The sequence below is a fragment of the Odocoileus virginianus genome, chromosome 24 (genome assembly GCF_023699985.2).
Source record: "Odocoileus virginianus isolate 20LAN1187 ecotype Illinois chromosome 24, Ovbor_1.2, whole genome shotgun sequence".
In the NCBI taxonomy this organism is placed as follows: domain Eukaryota; kingdom Metazoa; phylum Chordata; class Mammalia; order Artiodactyla; family Cervidae; genus Odocoileus; species Odocoileus virginianus.
Window position 1 is genome coordinate 13414396 of NC_069697.1, and position 16949 is coordinate 13431344.

Here is a 16949-nt window from a genome sequence, read left to right on the forward strand (position 1 = left end):
TTTCAGTTTTGAAAAATTTTGGCAGTTCACTCAGAACTTGAAGAACTGTAATTGAAGGGGGGGTTCCTTAATTTATCATTTTTGGCTGCTTTGTGTGCGTGCTCAGTCGTGTCCGACTCTCTGCGGCCCCAGGGACTCTAAGCCTCCAGGCTCCTCTGTCCATGGGATGTCCCAGGAAAGAATATTGGAGTGGGTTGCCATTTCCTCCTCTAGGGGATCTTCCGGACCCAGGGATGGAACCCGCATCTCTCATGTCTCCTGCTTTGGCAGGCAGGTTCTTTACCAGCTGAGGCACGAAGACTCCCCACTTAAGCCACTAAGACACCCCACTAAGCTCGCTTGGCACCTTTAGCCAACTCCAATTGATTTATTATCAACTTGAAGTAGTTTACCTAGCCTCTTTGCAGTGGGATCGATCCAAGGCTGCTGTATCCAATTCTGTAACCACTGGCTAGAGGTGACCATTGAGAGCTTAAATGCAGCAAGTCCGAATTGAAATGTGCTCTGAATGTAAAATACACATCAGATTTTGAATAATTATTAATGTACAAAACAAAGTGTAAACTTTTTAGCTATGTAATACTTTTCTGTTGACTCTATGTTGAAATAATATTTTGAATATAATGGATTGAATTAATATATATATTTATATATATATATTTTAATATATAAAAAATTCAACTGTCTCTCTTTACATTTTAAAAAAATTGCCACTAGAAAATTTAAATCAAATATGTTGCTCAAGTATGTAATAGGATAGGACTGATCTAAAGAGCCAGTAGATGAGCTGAGATGGGCACATGATGGAAATGTCCCTTTCCTTTACCCGATTTTTCTGGCTTTTTTTCTACATAAAGTTTTGTGTATCTCTGCCTTCTGCCTTATAACCATTTTTAAAATTAATTTTCCACCTAGCAAAGGTTTTTCTCCCTCTATTCTTTCAAAGCTTTTGAAGTGCATTTTAAGTAAGTTAGATTGTGGGGTAAAATTTTGCACTGGTTCTGGTTTTGTTTTGGATGAAGGAGGTTATGAGTAAAATTGGAAAATAAAAGCTGATTGGTACAGCATTGTTCAAACTTTCTTTTTACTTAGACCCACATTAAAACAAAAATTTGCATTTCATGTACACATGCATACATATACATGTACTTATAATTGAAGCAAAGTTTTTTAAACAATTTCTACTTTTAGTTTATATAGTACACTTATAGTTTCTTTTCTGACCTATCCTAGCTTTTCCTATCCTATCCCATCATTTAATCTAGATGACCAAAAACAGATAAATTAATTTCTTAATCAATGAATGAATTATCATCTGCAGTTTGAAATCTACTGGTTGTTCGGAAAAATTGCTGGGCAGATAATGAGCTTGCCTAAGTTTGGATACCTTTGGATTGTGGGAAAAGCACTAACTTTGGATTCAGAATCTCTGAATTAGGATCCTACTCCCATTACTTTTTAGCAGAATGCTATGGGGAATTAACTAACCTCTTCCAACCTTAGGTTTCTCATCTATACAATGACTGTAATGACCTTTAATCTGTGAAGTTAGTCCAGAGATTATCAACCACACAAGTGTCTACTACTGCCTGGCTTGTCACAGGTACTTAATATACATGGACGCTAATGACAGTAGTTAACAATGATGATGTGAAGATATTCTGCAATATACTGCTTGACCCATATCCATTACAAGCCTAAAGATTTAAATGAATGTTGAATTTATACATCATATATTATTCATTATTTCCTTGTTGTGGCTATCTGGTAGAATTAGCAACTATGATTTAATGAGTGCAAATTAGCCAAATATTTCCCCATATATAGACCTAGGATGTTCTAAGTATTTTTATCTCTGAATACTCAAGCTTTTCACAGTTATTTTGCCATTAATTATTACCATGAAAATGAGTTTTAGTGTGAAGTTTCTTGATAAAGGAAGGTAAGCCAAACCCATTCCACATAACTTTTCCTTTAGCAAATTTAAAGAGAATTATCCTTAGATTTGATCATTTTTTACTCAAACACTAAAGAAATAATGGATGAAATAGGGAGGGAGAAAGCAATTATCTTTAATATATAGTATAGGCATAATAAGGTGTGATAAAACTTTGTTAAACTAAAGCATTTTTACGTAGAACATGTTGGATTGGTGTGGCATATTAAAGAATCTATAGTTTTTACTAGCATTTAGCCTCTTCAGTTTTCTCTAAATGGTTCTATGTTTTATTATGAAGGATGATGGAAGGCAATGATGATGATGATATAAAGCTCAGAGAAGAAATAGAGGCTGAATTGGATAAAATCAGCATTTCTTCCTTGGAAAAATATGATTTTGATAGTGATTCAAAATCAGAAACCCAGAGTGATAATAGTGATACAGTAAGTTTTGTGTTGTACTTTTGAGACTTTCAACTGAAGTAAGCTTTGTTAGGAGAAATACTACTTTTCTCAGTGTGTTTTGTATACTCCTTTCAATTTTTTCCCCTTAGGGTGACCTTTAAACAATACATATTAGTATTTATTTAAATATAAAAACTATATTGAGAAATTACCTATAATTTCATGTGTGTACATGTGCATTTTTTCACAAAATTGAGATTTTACTATTCATATAATTATGCATATGTATATACACATATATGTTGTTGTTTAGCTATAAGTCATGTCCAACTATTTTGTGATACCATAGACTGCAGACTGTTCTTTCCATGGGATTTCCCAGGCAAAAATACTGGAGTGGGTTGCCATTTCCCTCTCCAGGGGATCTTCCCCAACCCAGGGATTGAACCCATGTCTCCTGCATTGGCAGGTGGATTCTTTACCGCCTAGCTAAGAGAAAGTGAAAGTGAAAGTCACACAGTCATGTCAGACTCTTTGTGACTCCATGGACTATACAATCCATGAAATTCTCCAGGCCAGAGTACTGGAGTGGGTAGCCATTCCCTTCTCCAGGGGATCTTTGCAACCCAGGGATCGAACCCAGGTCTTCTGCACTCCAGGCAGGTTCTCTACCAGCTGAGCCTGGGAAGACACACATATATATTAGTATCCTGCTTTTTTTACTTAATCATGAGTATATTGTTATATGTTTAGATATGCATAAAAATCAAAATGTATGTGAAATCTTTCTACCAAAGAAATAGTTACATTCATTTTTGTAAAACGAATGTATATTCATTTGTGTATTTCCTCCAGTGTTTATATACCTAGAAAATTTATCATGAATTCATTCTTTTATATCAAAATTCTTAATCCAATGGAACTTATTTTCAGCTATATTATAAAAAGTAAGTCTAAGTAAAATTTCCCTGCAATATTTAGCAAATATCCCTGGTGTCACTTGTGGAATAATCCACCTTTTCTCAATTGACTTGTCATATCTGCTGTATATACTTGGTTGTTATATATACATATCTATCCAGAGTTATCTATTCTTTTCCATTATTCTGTTAATTTTTGCCCTATTTTGGTTTTATATTTTTAAATATAAAATGCGCCAAATTTCTTCAGTAGCTTTGCTGCATCAAATCTTTTCAACTAAGCTTTTTTCCCCAAGAGAACACATTTGTCAAGTTTCTTGAAATAATTATACTTTGATTTTTAATTAGGATTGCAATAACCTACATAATACTTCAGGAAAAAATAATATTTTATTATATCTTTTTATCCATAGCTAGCTTAAGTAAGACTGAAGTTCTGAAATTATTCATTTGAGGATGAGTTCCAACAGAATCATGGATGCAATTTATAGCCATCTGAAAATGAAAAGCAAATTTTAACCAAATGTGTTTGTTTGGACTATGCTTTTTATATGAAGCTCTTTTACCTCATTCACCCATTTTTCAAAATTTTGGCATTTCAAAACAAATTTTGATGCATAGTTTTAGTAAATAATTTTACAGTTCCTTTTATTCTTCACATTTTTAGGATTCAGATGAGCTTCCTGAGTCGGTTCTTCACTGTATTAACATCATAAAGAATAAGAGTAAAACTGCTGAAGAGCTCATTCTTCAGGACTTGGAGGATACTGATGTTTTAAGTAAGTACAGTTTTCATCTGCTTGGTAGATAAGTTTTCTGTAAGTATGAATAATTTATAATTTAGAAAATTAAACTGCTTGAAGTTATTTCTTCTCATATACAGGTGTATGCATTTGTCTCTAATAAAATCTCTATATTATATTGGTCTGTTCAAGTTAGTTCACACATCTGTTTTAATTACTACCTTCCTTATATCTCCAATAAATACTAGTCACTAATAATTTGTTTTACTAGTCCTAATTAAAGCCAGACATTCTGTTACTTTATGTCAAAGGAACCCAAGCGTGGGACTGTTTTAGAATTATCAGTTTATATGTATTTTTGGAGAAAAATATAATTTATATAAAAGCCTCACAACCTTTATTTGCCTCAACTGAGCAAATTTACATCTTGCAATTATTGTAAGAATAATAGAATGAACAAAGATTTAACCAGAAGTGTAATCCTAGCTTAGATTATAATGAAAAATGGCAACAATTAAAATGTTCAAATGTGTCTAACAATATACTCTTTTAAAAAAATGAAGGACAATTTTAATAACATAAGTTTTATGGTATACTATAAAAGTTATTATGAAATTCAGTGTCGTTTATGCTTATATTGGTATAAATTATGTGGATATTCACAGATGTTTATACCAAAAATATTAGTGTGTGAAAGGATCTGTCGTAGACGTTGAGGATACAGCAGAGAATGAAACAGGCAAAGATCTTGCTCTGTTATTCTAATGTTCCCATGTTGGGAGACAGATAATAAGTAAACACATAATATTTCAATAATGACCATCCTGTGATGGGAGGATTTCAAGATAAGGGGATTAAAAAAAAAGATAAGGGGGTAGAGATCGAATTTTGCTATTTTAGATATGTGAAGTCAGGGGAGGCATCTCTGAGGAAGTGGTATTTAAGTAGTGACTGAAATGAGATAGTAAGCCACATGGGATATACTGGTGAAGAAGTGAGTCACGTAGCTGTCTAGAGAGCTGGTGTTCCAGAAGGAGGGAATTGTAAAGGCCACAGCTCACTCAGTGGGCTTAATGTGTTCAGAGAATAGTCAGCCTTTGTGGTTACAGTCAGGCAAAGAATGAGTCAGATATGCAGGGCTCTTATAAATCCAAAGTGTGGACGTTGGATTCTGCTCTGAGTATATTAAGTATATTAAGGTTTTTCAGAAAGGAGTGTGACGTATTTTGAGGCAGTCATTCTGGGAGCTGTGCAGTGAAGATGCCTTGAGGTGGCAAGAGTCTAAAGACTATTACAGTAGTATGGTTAGAGATGATAGCAGTTTAAACACAAATGGTGAAAAATGGTCATATTCTAGGAAACATTTTTAAGTAGGAAGAACCAAAAATATTGATGGATTGATGTGAAAGGAAAAGAGGAAACTGGCTCCGAGATTTTTGTTCCGAGTTCCTATGTGGAAGAATATGTAAAGACTTCTTCAATGCGGACCCTTTAGATTTTAGCAGTGATTATTATCAAGTTATGGTGGATTTTAGAAGTTTGCTTATTTATGTCTACTAAGGTTTTTAAAATGAAAATTTATGTTAAATATATTGGCAAGTATAGAGCCTGATTATGTAAAAATCAACAGAAATATAGAAAAATTAGTTTCATGAAAGATTATAGGGACTAAAGTCATAGCAGTGGTTTAGAAAGTTATAAGATCTCATGTAGATAGCTCTAACAAATAGGTTTGATAGTCTCAATGAATAGACTAATTTTCCAAGAAAATTCAAATTATCAAAACTGCTTGAAAAATCAGAAAACATGCTTAAGTCAGCAATTTGGCAAGAAGATAGAGATTTCTTCTCAAATGTAGTAGGAACTAGGGATAATTTTGTAATTGAATTGTTTCAATTCATCAAGGAGCACAAAATCTGCAGATTATATTTCATTTATTAAAAACTGCACATTTTAGATACAAAACTGTGCAAGCATAGCATACACATACATAAGAGAAGCTAGAGGCTAATTTTATTTGTAAATATGGATGTATTGATGAAAGCTGTCAGTTGTACACAAAAACTATTTTAGCTACTTTAAGCAGTAAGGTTTGGGGGGTGTTTGTGTAAAACAGTGTGTTGTTATCTTTGTATAGTTCTACAGGTTCACTGGGCTTTGCCAGGTAGTTCTTGCTTGGATTTCTTACACATTTACAATCAGATGTTGTTTAGGGTCACAGTCATCCGAAGTCTTTACTGGACTGGAATTCTAAGATGGCTCACTGACATGGCTTGCAATTGATGCAGTTTGTTGGCTGGGAATTCATTTGGGGCCATCAGCTGGAGGAGGCACCTAAATGTGGTCTCTCTCTGTAGCTTGCATGGCACCTGGATTTTGAGAAAGAGTATCTCATGAATAAATTGTTAAGAGACTAAGGTGGTACCTTGTAAAGCTTCATATGACATTCTCCAAAGTCATGGAACATCTTTACTACATCCTGATGGTTACACAGGGTCAGCGCAGATTCTGTGCCGGAGGGGACAACACAGGGTATGCACACCAGGAAGTGTAGAAGTAACATCTTTGGAGGCTATTGATAGTTATTACAATAAATAACAGAATTGTTAATAGAACTGAAAAAATCAGATTCTATGTTGAATATCTAAAGTGTAGGGAAAAATACACACGTGCACTGTGAAACTGTGCTGTAGCAAGAGCTGCTGATAAAATGAAGAAATTCAGAGATATTAATCCTCTTCTATACACTCCTATCTCCAGCCCAAAGCTCCCTCTATCGTAGTCTGAGCCAGAAAAATGAAAGTATCTCTCTCTGCCTTTCTTCACACATAATATTTTTATGAAAATAAAGACTTGCACAAATATATCAATTGGCAGAATCTAAATCATCCTCAGAAACATACCTTCAAAGGAATCTGGAGAATGTTGTTTTTTGCTTTTCAGCTTCTCACATAGGAAAACATGCCAGAGAGACTGAATGGGTGTTGAAAAAGAAAATCTAATACTGGTCAAAATACTTGTGAATGGTCAGTTAATTCGCAGAATGGTCATCTGTAAAAAATACTTTACAACCAAGGAATAAAACAAGCTAATTGAACAAGAAAAAGAAGCATAACTACCTCTTCACAGATGATAAAAAGACACTAAAATTCAACAAAACCTCACAAAATTGGGAATGAAAGTTTCTTTCATGGACATGTTAGTCATTATAATGTTTTCAATTAAGACTTTTATTAAAGCATTTTTAGTATCTTGTGCAAGATTATGTTGTTTGTGGCAGATAGACTTGAACCTTTGTTGATTTCTGGTCAAGGTGTTATTGTGGTCTTAAACACAGCATTATTCTATATACATGAAAGTGAACTTCAGTTCTAAAATATGAAAGGTGATAAGAGTGCTCTAAAAATCTGTTGCTTGTATTTTTGAATAAAGATTACAGATTTCCTCTGCTCTTGGTTCTTCAGTATTTTTCTATTGCTTTGTTCAAGACTATTCTATGATAAGGAATTTAAGATTAAAGGATGATAAAATAGTTTGGGATTTTAACATGTTGTGTCTTCCTTTAATATTTAAAAATGTTGTAACTTTTTTCTCTTTATAGGCTGTGATTATGGAGGAGTTTCTAATAATCATATGCATTTAAGGACAGAATTAACAACTGAATGTAAAGGAAATCCAGAACAGTTAATAAAGGTATATGTTGTCTGAAAGTGCTCAATATTATAGTTAGAAATTTTCCTTTTTATCTCACATAAGATTTAAAGTTCACTGGCTTAAAAATTAAATTTTTAAGCAAATAATTTTTGGTTTTATTTTCTCTTCTGGCATAGAATATAAAACAATGCAAATTACAGTCTTTAAAATATTAGAAATGGTGATTTGAACCAGCAGTACTTGGAAATATAATGTAAATAAGACCAGCATAACTATGTTGGATAGTATTTTTTACCTAAAAAATCCAAGGAAAACAATGAAGTATACTCTAATATTGTTACCTTGCTTAAGAATGTAGTATGATTCAGTGGAGTTTTTAAATACCCTGTAGAAGCTTTAAATGTAGAATGTCTTCTTCTTTTTTTTTAAGGTAAAATAAAAACATCTGTAAAGAAGTGAGAGTAAAGGAAAGCCTAGAATTTGGGGGTAAAACTCCTGGAGATGTGTTTCAGAGAAAGTCTCTTCCACAGACTCAGCATCTTGTTCATTTTTATTACTCATTTTACATAACTCTAATTTTACCTAACTGTATTCTTGCTCTTTATGAGGGTGGCAGAATTTGAAAGTTACTTGCATGTATGTTTCTTACTCTGTTTTTTTGGTAACACTCAGTCCTGATATATTAATTTTGAATTATATTGCTACTTCATTGAAATAGATATCCTGTACCTTTCAAGCTGGAGTATGGTGGAAGTCTAATTATGGAAAAGTATGAATCAAAATTATAACTTGTATATATTCAAGGTAAATTAGAAAAAAATCTGTTTTTAAAACATATTGAATATTTTAGTAATTTGTGTATATGTGCAATTGCTGCAGAAAAAAAAATAAAAAGGTATTAGGAGGAAAGCACATATTAATAGAAACATTTGGATATGAGTGTCAAGCAGGTTAATTCTGAATATTGTAAGTAAATATTAGAAAGTAATTAGAATTCTGAAATACATAAGGAGGGTAAAATACAATTGTTTCCCTGGGAAAAGCATTTTTCTCCACCATAAAAGAATAATTATCAATGTGCCATATAATTGTATTTGAGAGCAATTTGAAATAAATAATTTTCTAGATATGTGTGTGTAAATACTTAATGCTTTATTGAAATGACAACTTTACTCTGTTTTTTTTTTTCTTTAATCATTTGTACTTTCTTTAACTTCTTAGATGTTATCTGAAATAGAAAAAGAAGAATTTCTAAGAAGTAAAACTCATTGTGGCAGTCCCGATTTGGTTCTGGAGCCTGACCTTTGTGATTTGCCGGTGGATGAACATGTTTTGCCAGGTGGATGAACATGTTTTACTTGATGATACTTTTGATCATTTTATTGTGATTCACTTTAATTATATAAAAACCTTAAACAGTTTTCTTTTGCCATTTAGAAGAAAATAGTTATGGTATTTGAAAAATGCTATACACTTACTATGGTTATTTAATTACATGTTTCATAGTTTTTTTTATGACTCCTAAATTAACTTTATTGTGACTCAGCTAGTAAAGAATCTGTCTGCAGTGCGGGAGACCTGGGTTCAATTCCTAGGTTGGAAAGATCCCCTGGAGAAGGGAAAGGCTACCCACTCCAGTATTCTGGCCTAGAGAATTCCATGGACTGTATAGTCCATGGGGTCACAAAGACTCTGGAGTGACTTTCACTTTCAATTTAACTTTATGTAAGTATATTTGAAAATTTTCCACATGTAGAGCTGACTGCAGTAGATGTACCCAGATCTGCATTTTTTAAGTGTCTCTTGGCCATGTTCCACATACATCTCTTAACTACACACGTGAATGTGTGCATGTGCACACACACACAGATACACACGCATAGTTTTCTGGGATAGTTTGACAAGTTATATGATTTCTTTATTGACTGCAATAGAGTTTACATGTATTTTGCACATTAGCACATTGTCGCTTTCACTTTGGTCATATATTGACATTATTTCTTTATTTTGAAATTGCTTTTAAATTTTATATTGGATCAGCTTTGACTGGTTTCATTTAAATTTTTTTCTCTTCATGAATACAGATGATGCTGATATAAACTTTGGATACTGTGAAGTGGAAGAAAGATGTCGGCAGTCCTTTGAGGCTTGGCAAGACAAACAGAAAGAACTAGAAGACCAAGAGAAAGAAACTCTCAAAGTTCAGAGGGATAGAGAAGAAAAGCAGTTTCAAGAAGAAGAAGAAAAAAGACACTGTTGGATGAAACAATTTGAAGTTGAAAAGAAGAAATTAGAGAATATTCAGAAGGTAAGTTTTCTTATTTTTATTTTTGTTTTTCATACATTTTTTTGAATCAATAACTCCTTCTGAACAGTACTGATGTTTTGGATTATGGTGTGGCTCAAGCTCCATTCTATGGGTTTTAATTAGCCCTAATAATCAAAGCAGTTCACTGGGGATTAACAGTATTAATATGGACCCCTTGCTTATTTTCTGTTAAATCCATTGTAATTTCAGGTACTGCTTTGGATTTTGAGATCCCCCAGAGTATAAAGTTTCAAAGACTGTCCTAAAAAAGCTGACATTTACAACATAAATTGTTGCTTTTTTATGCCCTTCTAATCATAGAAAAAGGCAACCGAATTTTCTCCATCACAGAATGTCCTTACTGTGTAGTCTGATATCTAGCGATTATGTAAAACATATTTGGTTACAGTGGTTCAGGCATGCAGGTAATGGTTGTGCTGCATTCCCATAAATGAGCTAATTTCTGGGACTAGAACATTTTTGGTGTAAGAGAGTTCTGTGTTGTTTTCCTTTCTAAACTTTTCTCCCAGCTGCTCCTCAGGTGGTCCACATCCTCAGGCCACGGTAGTGGCATCTTGAGAAACTGGTGGATTTCTGGGACTCACTTGTGGACCATCAGGATCCTTAGACTGTATGGGTAACAGGCAGGACTTACATTCGTTTTGCATTACTGAAGTTAACTTATGTATTATTCCCAACTTACTAGTTTTGAGTCTTCTGCTAGCGTGTTGTCACATAGGCAGTTCAGGGTATACTAGCCTCCCATGCTGAGTACATTGCATTTCTGAATTATGTAGAAAGTAAATACATTAAAAACAATGATAATATTGCAGAACCAGCTTATCCATGACTTTTACTAATATTGAAGCTACAAATCTTTAGCTTCCTTTTAGTCCATATTTTCCTTCCCACAGACTAGATTAGTTATTTTCAAAAGTCAGAAGCTTTTTTTTTTTCCCATTCCTGAATAGAAGTTAATATAATGTAGATTATTGGAGTAGTGTTTCCTAGCTTGTGGTAAAATGTATCACTGCTATTGATTGTTAATGATATTTTCTAAAAAATGGCTGATTTTTAAATTCTTTTTTCATTGCCATTTTTATTTTGTTTTGTAACAATTTATTGACTACTTCAAGGGCAAAACTTTCAGCTATATGCTTGATGTTACAAAAGAAATTTAACTCCAGGGCCTTACCCTTAAAGGATTATAACTTAGTTTTTGAAAGCAATTTGTACTTAATCATAAATTTATGATTTAAAAATATATATGACATTAGTAGATTTAATGAGTTTCTAAATGTGTGCTTCGTTTTACCTTGGAGCTTTAAAGTTTTCCACTGGGACCATTCCATAATTTTATAATGATGGCTTCTAAATAGGTAATTTATATATTCAGTAATTCTCACCTGTGTCTTTGTTAGCTTCTTCCATTTTCTAAAACTGCTGTTATAAGTTTCTTTCCAAGAGTTCTACCCAGCTCCTTCTTCCTTGTTATTAGTAAATGATCACATTTTTGCATCAATTACAAACTTCTTTTTCTTTCTAATCCCACATCTAGTTAGCATTAATCTTTGTGGTCGCCTTTTTAGCTTTATTTTTTGCCCTTGTTCTTATCTCAGTAAGAGAGGCTTTTTCTACCAAAGGCGAGCTTTTCATTCTTTGCTCTATTACTCTCACTTTTTTCCTATATGTTAAAATAGTCATGCAACTTTCTCCTTTCTTATTGCTTATACTCATGTTCAGTTTTCTCCTGTCCTGGAAACAAAAGAAAACAGAAAACTCATGAGATCACTGTTGTTTAAATATCTTCCTTTAGCTGCTCTTTAGCTTTACTTACCATAGATAGGCTTCATAAGGAGTAATTATTTGTGCTCAATCCATTTCCTCATCTTTCATTCAAGCCTAAACCTTCTAGGTGTCTTCCACCTCCATCCCAGTGAATTAAACTGCTTTTGACAAAAAAAAAAAAAAAAAAACACACAACACTTTGGCTTCTAAACTGTATTTGACAAAAATACAATGACTTCTAGAACCGTACTCACATGTCCTAGTGAAGTCACTAGTCGTGTCCAGCTCTTTGCGACTATGTGGATTGTAGCCTATCAGGGCTCCTCCATGCATGGGATTTTCCAGGCAAGAGTACTGGAGTGGGTTGCCATTTCCTTCTCCAGGGGATCTTCCCAACCCAGGGATCGAACCCAGGTCTCCCGCATTGCAGGCAGATGCTCTACCATCTGAGCCACCAGTCAGTATTTATTTTTGCCTCTTTTCCTTTTCATGCCAGTAAAAATCAGTTGACCACTTCATTTACCCTTTACTTCTGTGGGACCATACTACCTTGATTGTCTTCTTTTTGGCCAGTTTTCATTGGCATCTGTTTTTAGGTTAATTTTTTTTCTCCTTCTCCCTGAATGTGTCCTACCCCGGATTCCATCTTTTGTTCTTTCTTTTCTTTTTTTTTTCTTTCTTTTCTTATTCCATGTACTTTCTCTCTTGATAGTCTCAAACACAGCAATGGCTGTTCAGAACCAAATCTATAGTTATAAAAATAAAGTGAACTATGTAACTGTTCCATACTCAGAACTTAATGGATCTAAAACTGAATACATTGTCTTTCTGAGTCGTGCTCCGCCTCTGGTATTTGTTAGTCGTTATTTTGATGAGCTATGCTCTCATCATAGACTAAGCTAAAAAGTTAAGTACTATTTTTGACTCTTCTCTCTCTTTTATGATCCTGTCCTTCTAATAGTTACATTATCCACTGTCTCACCCGTATGTCTACTGCTGCCCCATCGTTCAGGATGTCCTAATGTGTAGCTTGGAATATTTATTGTACTCTCGAATTGACCTTCCTACTTTTGGTCTTGTGTTCTGGAAACTCATGCACAGTAGTGCAGTCAGAAGGATAATTATTTTCCAAAAAATGTTATTTCCATGCTTAAATGCCATCAGAATTTCCCACAGCTCATATGAGATAGTTTTCAGAGAACGTTTCCCACTTCCTTTGATTCAGTCAGCTGGCAGTTGGTGGCAGTTTCACATTTGCATTGTGTTTGCATCTCTTCTGACTCTTGTGACCGCATCTGTAGAAGGCCCTGACTGATTCTCTCATGGATTTCTCTAATACCTACTTCACTGATCTCCTTACTGTTTCCTTGCCTTACTCTCTTATTAAATGTGGTGGTTTAGTTGCTAAGTCATGTCCAACTCTTGTGTCGCCGTAGACTATAGCCTGCCAGGCTCCTCTGTCCATGGCATCATCCAGGCAAGAGTACTGGAGTGAGTTGCCATTTCCTTCTCCAGGGGATCTTCCCACCCAGGGATCGAACCCAGGTCTCCTGCATTGCAGGCATATTCTTTACTGACGGCTATCAAATGTAAACTTATAATTTTCCTAGAACTGAGTTGTAATCATTTTCCTAGCTCAAAAACTTTTTAATAAATGCCTCAAATGTTTATATAATCTCTTAAAAGCCGAGTCATTTCAAAAACATCTTTTGTATGGAACTTTGATAATCCTCTAATTATTACACCTCTTCCTACCGTAATCCTTATAGTTCTTATCTTGAGATTAACTTATTCTGCTAAATTTGGAATAATGTGTGAACATATAATAGCATTTTAGAATCACTAAAGGTAAAGTTTTTGAGAAAGGGGATTATATGTTACTGATCTTTGTTTATTTTTCAGAGCCTTAACAAAATAGATGCTAATAATGAGTTAATGAAAGAAAACAATTACCCTCTGAGATGATTTATTATGTGAATTAAATGAAATAGTATGGAGAGAAAAAAAACCTGTAATGCAAAACCCATCTTAACATACATTATCATTTGTAATATTTGCATTATCCAGGAGTATTTCTAGCTAGTGCATTTTATTATGTGAGTAAATATACTCAAATTAATAAAACAGTTTTCCAAGAGTACAGATATCTTCATGTGCTAATGGGAAACGTACGTATCATTTTATGATATTTTAAGTTGGGATTAAAGTTGTTTTTCCAGTACTAATAACTGGAGGCCATTGGGTGAGTTATTATCTTTAACCATTGTTTACTAATATATGTTGTAAGAGTCATACAGAATAAACATAATATTTTTGATATTTGAATATCATATTTCAATATTATATGTTCAGCAAGAACAGGACAAGATGAATGATGAACTTCATAAAGAGGAGAAAATATGGAAGGAGAGATTTAAACAGCACATGGTATGTATGTATTGTTTGTAAGCAGCAGAGTAGTCAATCTCCATTTGGAATTAATTACTATGCTTGGAGTGAGTATTTTAAAATAGTATTGCCTAGTTGATATAGGACTTAATTTACTCAAGTTTTAAAAATACTTAGTCACTAGAAACTCTCCTTGAAATGAAATATCCTGACAAGGAAGCTAAACTGGTTCAGTTAGTGAGCATGTCTATGTTAAACTGTGAATGTAAAATTTCTTCCAAGGTTTGAGGAAACATACTATTATGTTTGAGGAAACATACTATTATTTCATTATGATTGAGGATTGTTATGAAAGGTTACTGCATTTCTTTAATGCAACTAATTGAATGTATTAAGTATCCCTTTAAGTTTAGGATGACACGTTTATTAAATTTTAACTAATTTACTACACTGCAGTTTTTATATAAGATTATTTTAAGTAATTGCAAGTAAAAAATAGATTAAAAATTCCTTTCTTTGTATTTTTCCAAGTCTTTTTGAAGTTTATATAAACACATTCCTGAAAAAGTAAGCATATCCTCTCCATCTCTAAATAAAAAAGTTGGTTAGGCATGTGAAGACACAGATTCAATATGAATGACAAGAAAAAAAGACAATAGTGAGTCACAGGTAATCCAAATGTCGGAGTTAGGAGAGCCATTCAATTCCCATAATTATTATACAGTAGCAGAATAAACAGGAGATAGGAAAAGACAATTAGAATCTTTAATGTAATACCAAGTATATATTCTTCCCCTGGAGGAGGGCTTGGCAGCTCTCTCCAGTATTCTTTTCTGGAGAACTCCGTGGACCAAGGAGCCTGGTGGGCTAACAGTCTGCTGCTGCTGCTGCTAAGTCGCTTCAGTCGTGTCCGACTCTGTGCGACCCCATAGACGGCAGCCCACCAGGCTCCCCCGTCCCTGGATTCTCCAGGCAAGAGCACTGGAGTGGGTTGCCATTTCCTTCTCCAGTGCATGAAAGTGAAAAGTGAAAGTGAAGTCGCTCAGTCGTGTCCGACTCTTAGCGACCCCATGGACAGCAGCCTTTCAGGCTCCTCCGTCCATGGGATTTTCCAGGCAAGAGTACTGGAGTGGGGTGCCAGTGCCTTCTCCAGGGTTACAGTCTACAGGGTCATAAAGAGTTGGACATGACTGAAGCAACTTCGCACAACACAACAGCACAAAGTATGTATTCTAGAGTTGAATAGTTCAGTGTAAAAAAGTAAAATTTCAGTAGATAAATTTAACATTAGATTTGGCAAAACAGGTGAGAACATATTGACACTAAAGGGAAGTCAATAGAAAATGCCCAAATGTAAGTGCAGAGAGGACAAAAATGGGAAAAACAGAAAAGAGAAGAAGAAATACGTGATACATAATGAAAATATTAAAATATTATAAAATATCATTAATAGTGATTTGGAAGGAAAGGAGAGAATGGGGCAGAACCTGTGGGTAAAGAGATAATAGTTGGAAAGGTTTCAGATTGTTTTAGAAAATTCAACTTGAACATTTAAGGATGAGTAAAGATCCCCAAGTTGAATCAATCCAAAGAAAATCACACCTGGGGATTGAATAGTATAGCTATTACAATTCGAGATAAGGAGGGAAAATCTTAAAATCAGCCAAGGAAAAAGCTCATTACCCAAAAAGGAGCAACAGTAAATGGACAGCTGATGTTCGTCCTTACATGAAATGGCAGAAAGACCACAGAATAAAAAATATAAGTGCTAGGTGGTAAGGGTTCTTTGATCACTGTTGTTGTACAGTCAGTCGTTCAGTTGTGTCCAACTCTTTGTGATCCCCTGGACTGCAGCACGCAAGACTTCCCTCTCCTTTACTATCTCTCTGAGCTGGCTCAAACTAATGTCCATTGGGTCGATGATGCCATCTGACCGTCTCATCCTCTGTCATCCCCTTCTCCTCCTGCCCTCAATCTTTCCCAGCATCATGGTCTTTTCCAGTGAGTCGGCTCTTCATGTCAGGTGGCCAAAGTATTGGAGCTTCAGCTTCAACATCAGTCCTTATATAGGGTTGATTTCCTTTGGGATGGACTGGATTGATCTCCTTGCTCTCTTTGATTAGTGTTCTTTGAATCCTGTCTTTCTCTGCTTTCTGGACTCAGTTTTCCTTTCTTGGAGTATACAGCTAAACACTTGTCAAAAGTTTACTTTTGGACAGGAAATTTTTTCAGTGTTTGCACAGTTGAAAATGTCTTTATTTTGCTTTTAAAACTGAATGATTAGTCTTCTTGGATGCAGAATGGAGGTTTATTACAATTCAGTTTTAGCGATTTAAAGATATAACTCCATTGCATGTTTATTTTTGCACATGCCATCTCTGGGCTTCCCCTGTGGCTCAGCTGGTAAAGACTCCACCTGCAACGTGGGAGGCCTGGGTTCAATCCTGGGTTGGGCAGATCCCCTGGAGAAGGCCTTGGCAACCCACTCCAGTATTCTTACCTGGAGAATCCCCAAGCACAGAGGAACCTGGCGGGCTACAGCCCATGGTGTCTCAAGAGTCAGACATGACTGAGCGACTAAGCATGCACAAAGCTCATGCCGTCTTTGATGGCAAATCTGATGCTCATTATTCAGTACTTTTGAAGCTTTAAGATTTTTCACTTTTTGCATTCATCCGCACATATTTGCTGGTTTTCTACTGTGTGCCAGGTAGGTACCTCTCTGTGAGTACACAGGATACAGCAGTGACTAAAACAGAAATAATCCTTGCCTTCATAGAGCTTATATTCCTTAGTGTTCTGAAA

At 34.7% G+C, this 16949-nt stretch overlaps 1 protein-coding gene across 5 annotated transcripts in view; it reads left to right on the top strand.

The window, feature by feature from the left end:
* LRRIQ1 (leucine rich repeats and IQ motif containing 1) overlaps window positions 1-16949 on the top strand; it is a 210896-nt gene that overhangs the window by 248 nt on the left and 193699 nt on the right. For 4 of the 5 annotated variants that reach the window (XM_070454293.1, XM_070454295.1, XM_070454296.1 and 1 more), the window contains exons 2-7: window positions 2238-2382; window positions 3931-4042; window positions 7608-7699; window positions 8882-8999; window positions 9745-9968; window positions 14109-14183. In XM_070454293.1, coding sequence (XP_070310394.1) covers window positions 2238-2382; window positions 3931-4042; window positions 7608-7699; window positions 8882-8999; window positions 9745-9968; window positions 14109-14183 — 766 coding nt within the window. Of the gene's footprint in view, window positions 1-1503; window positions 1604-2237; window positions 2383-3930; window positions 4043-7607; window positions 7700-8881; window positions 9000-9744; window positions 9969-14108; window positions 14184-16949 lie in introns of all 5 variants that reach the window. The other variant, XM_070454294.1, reaches the window with a different exon arrangement.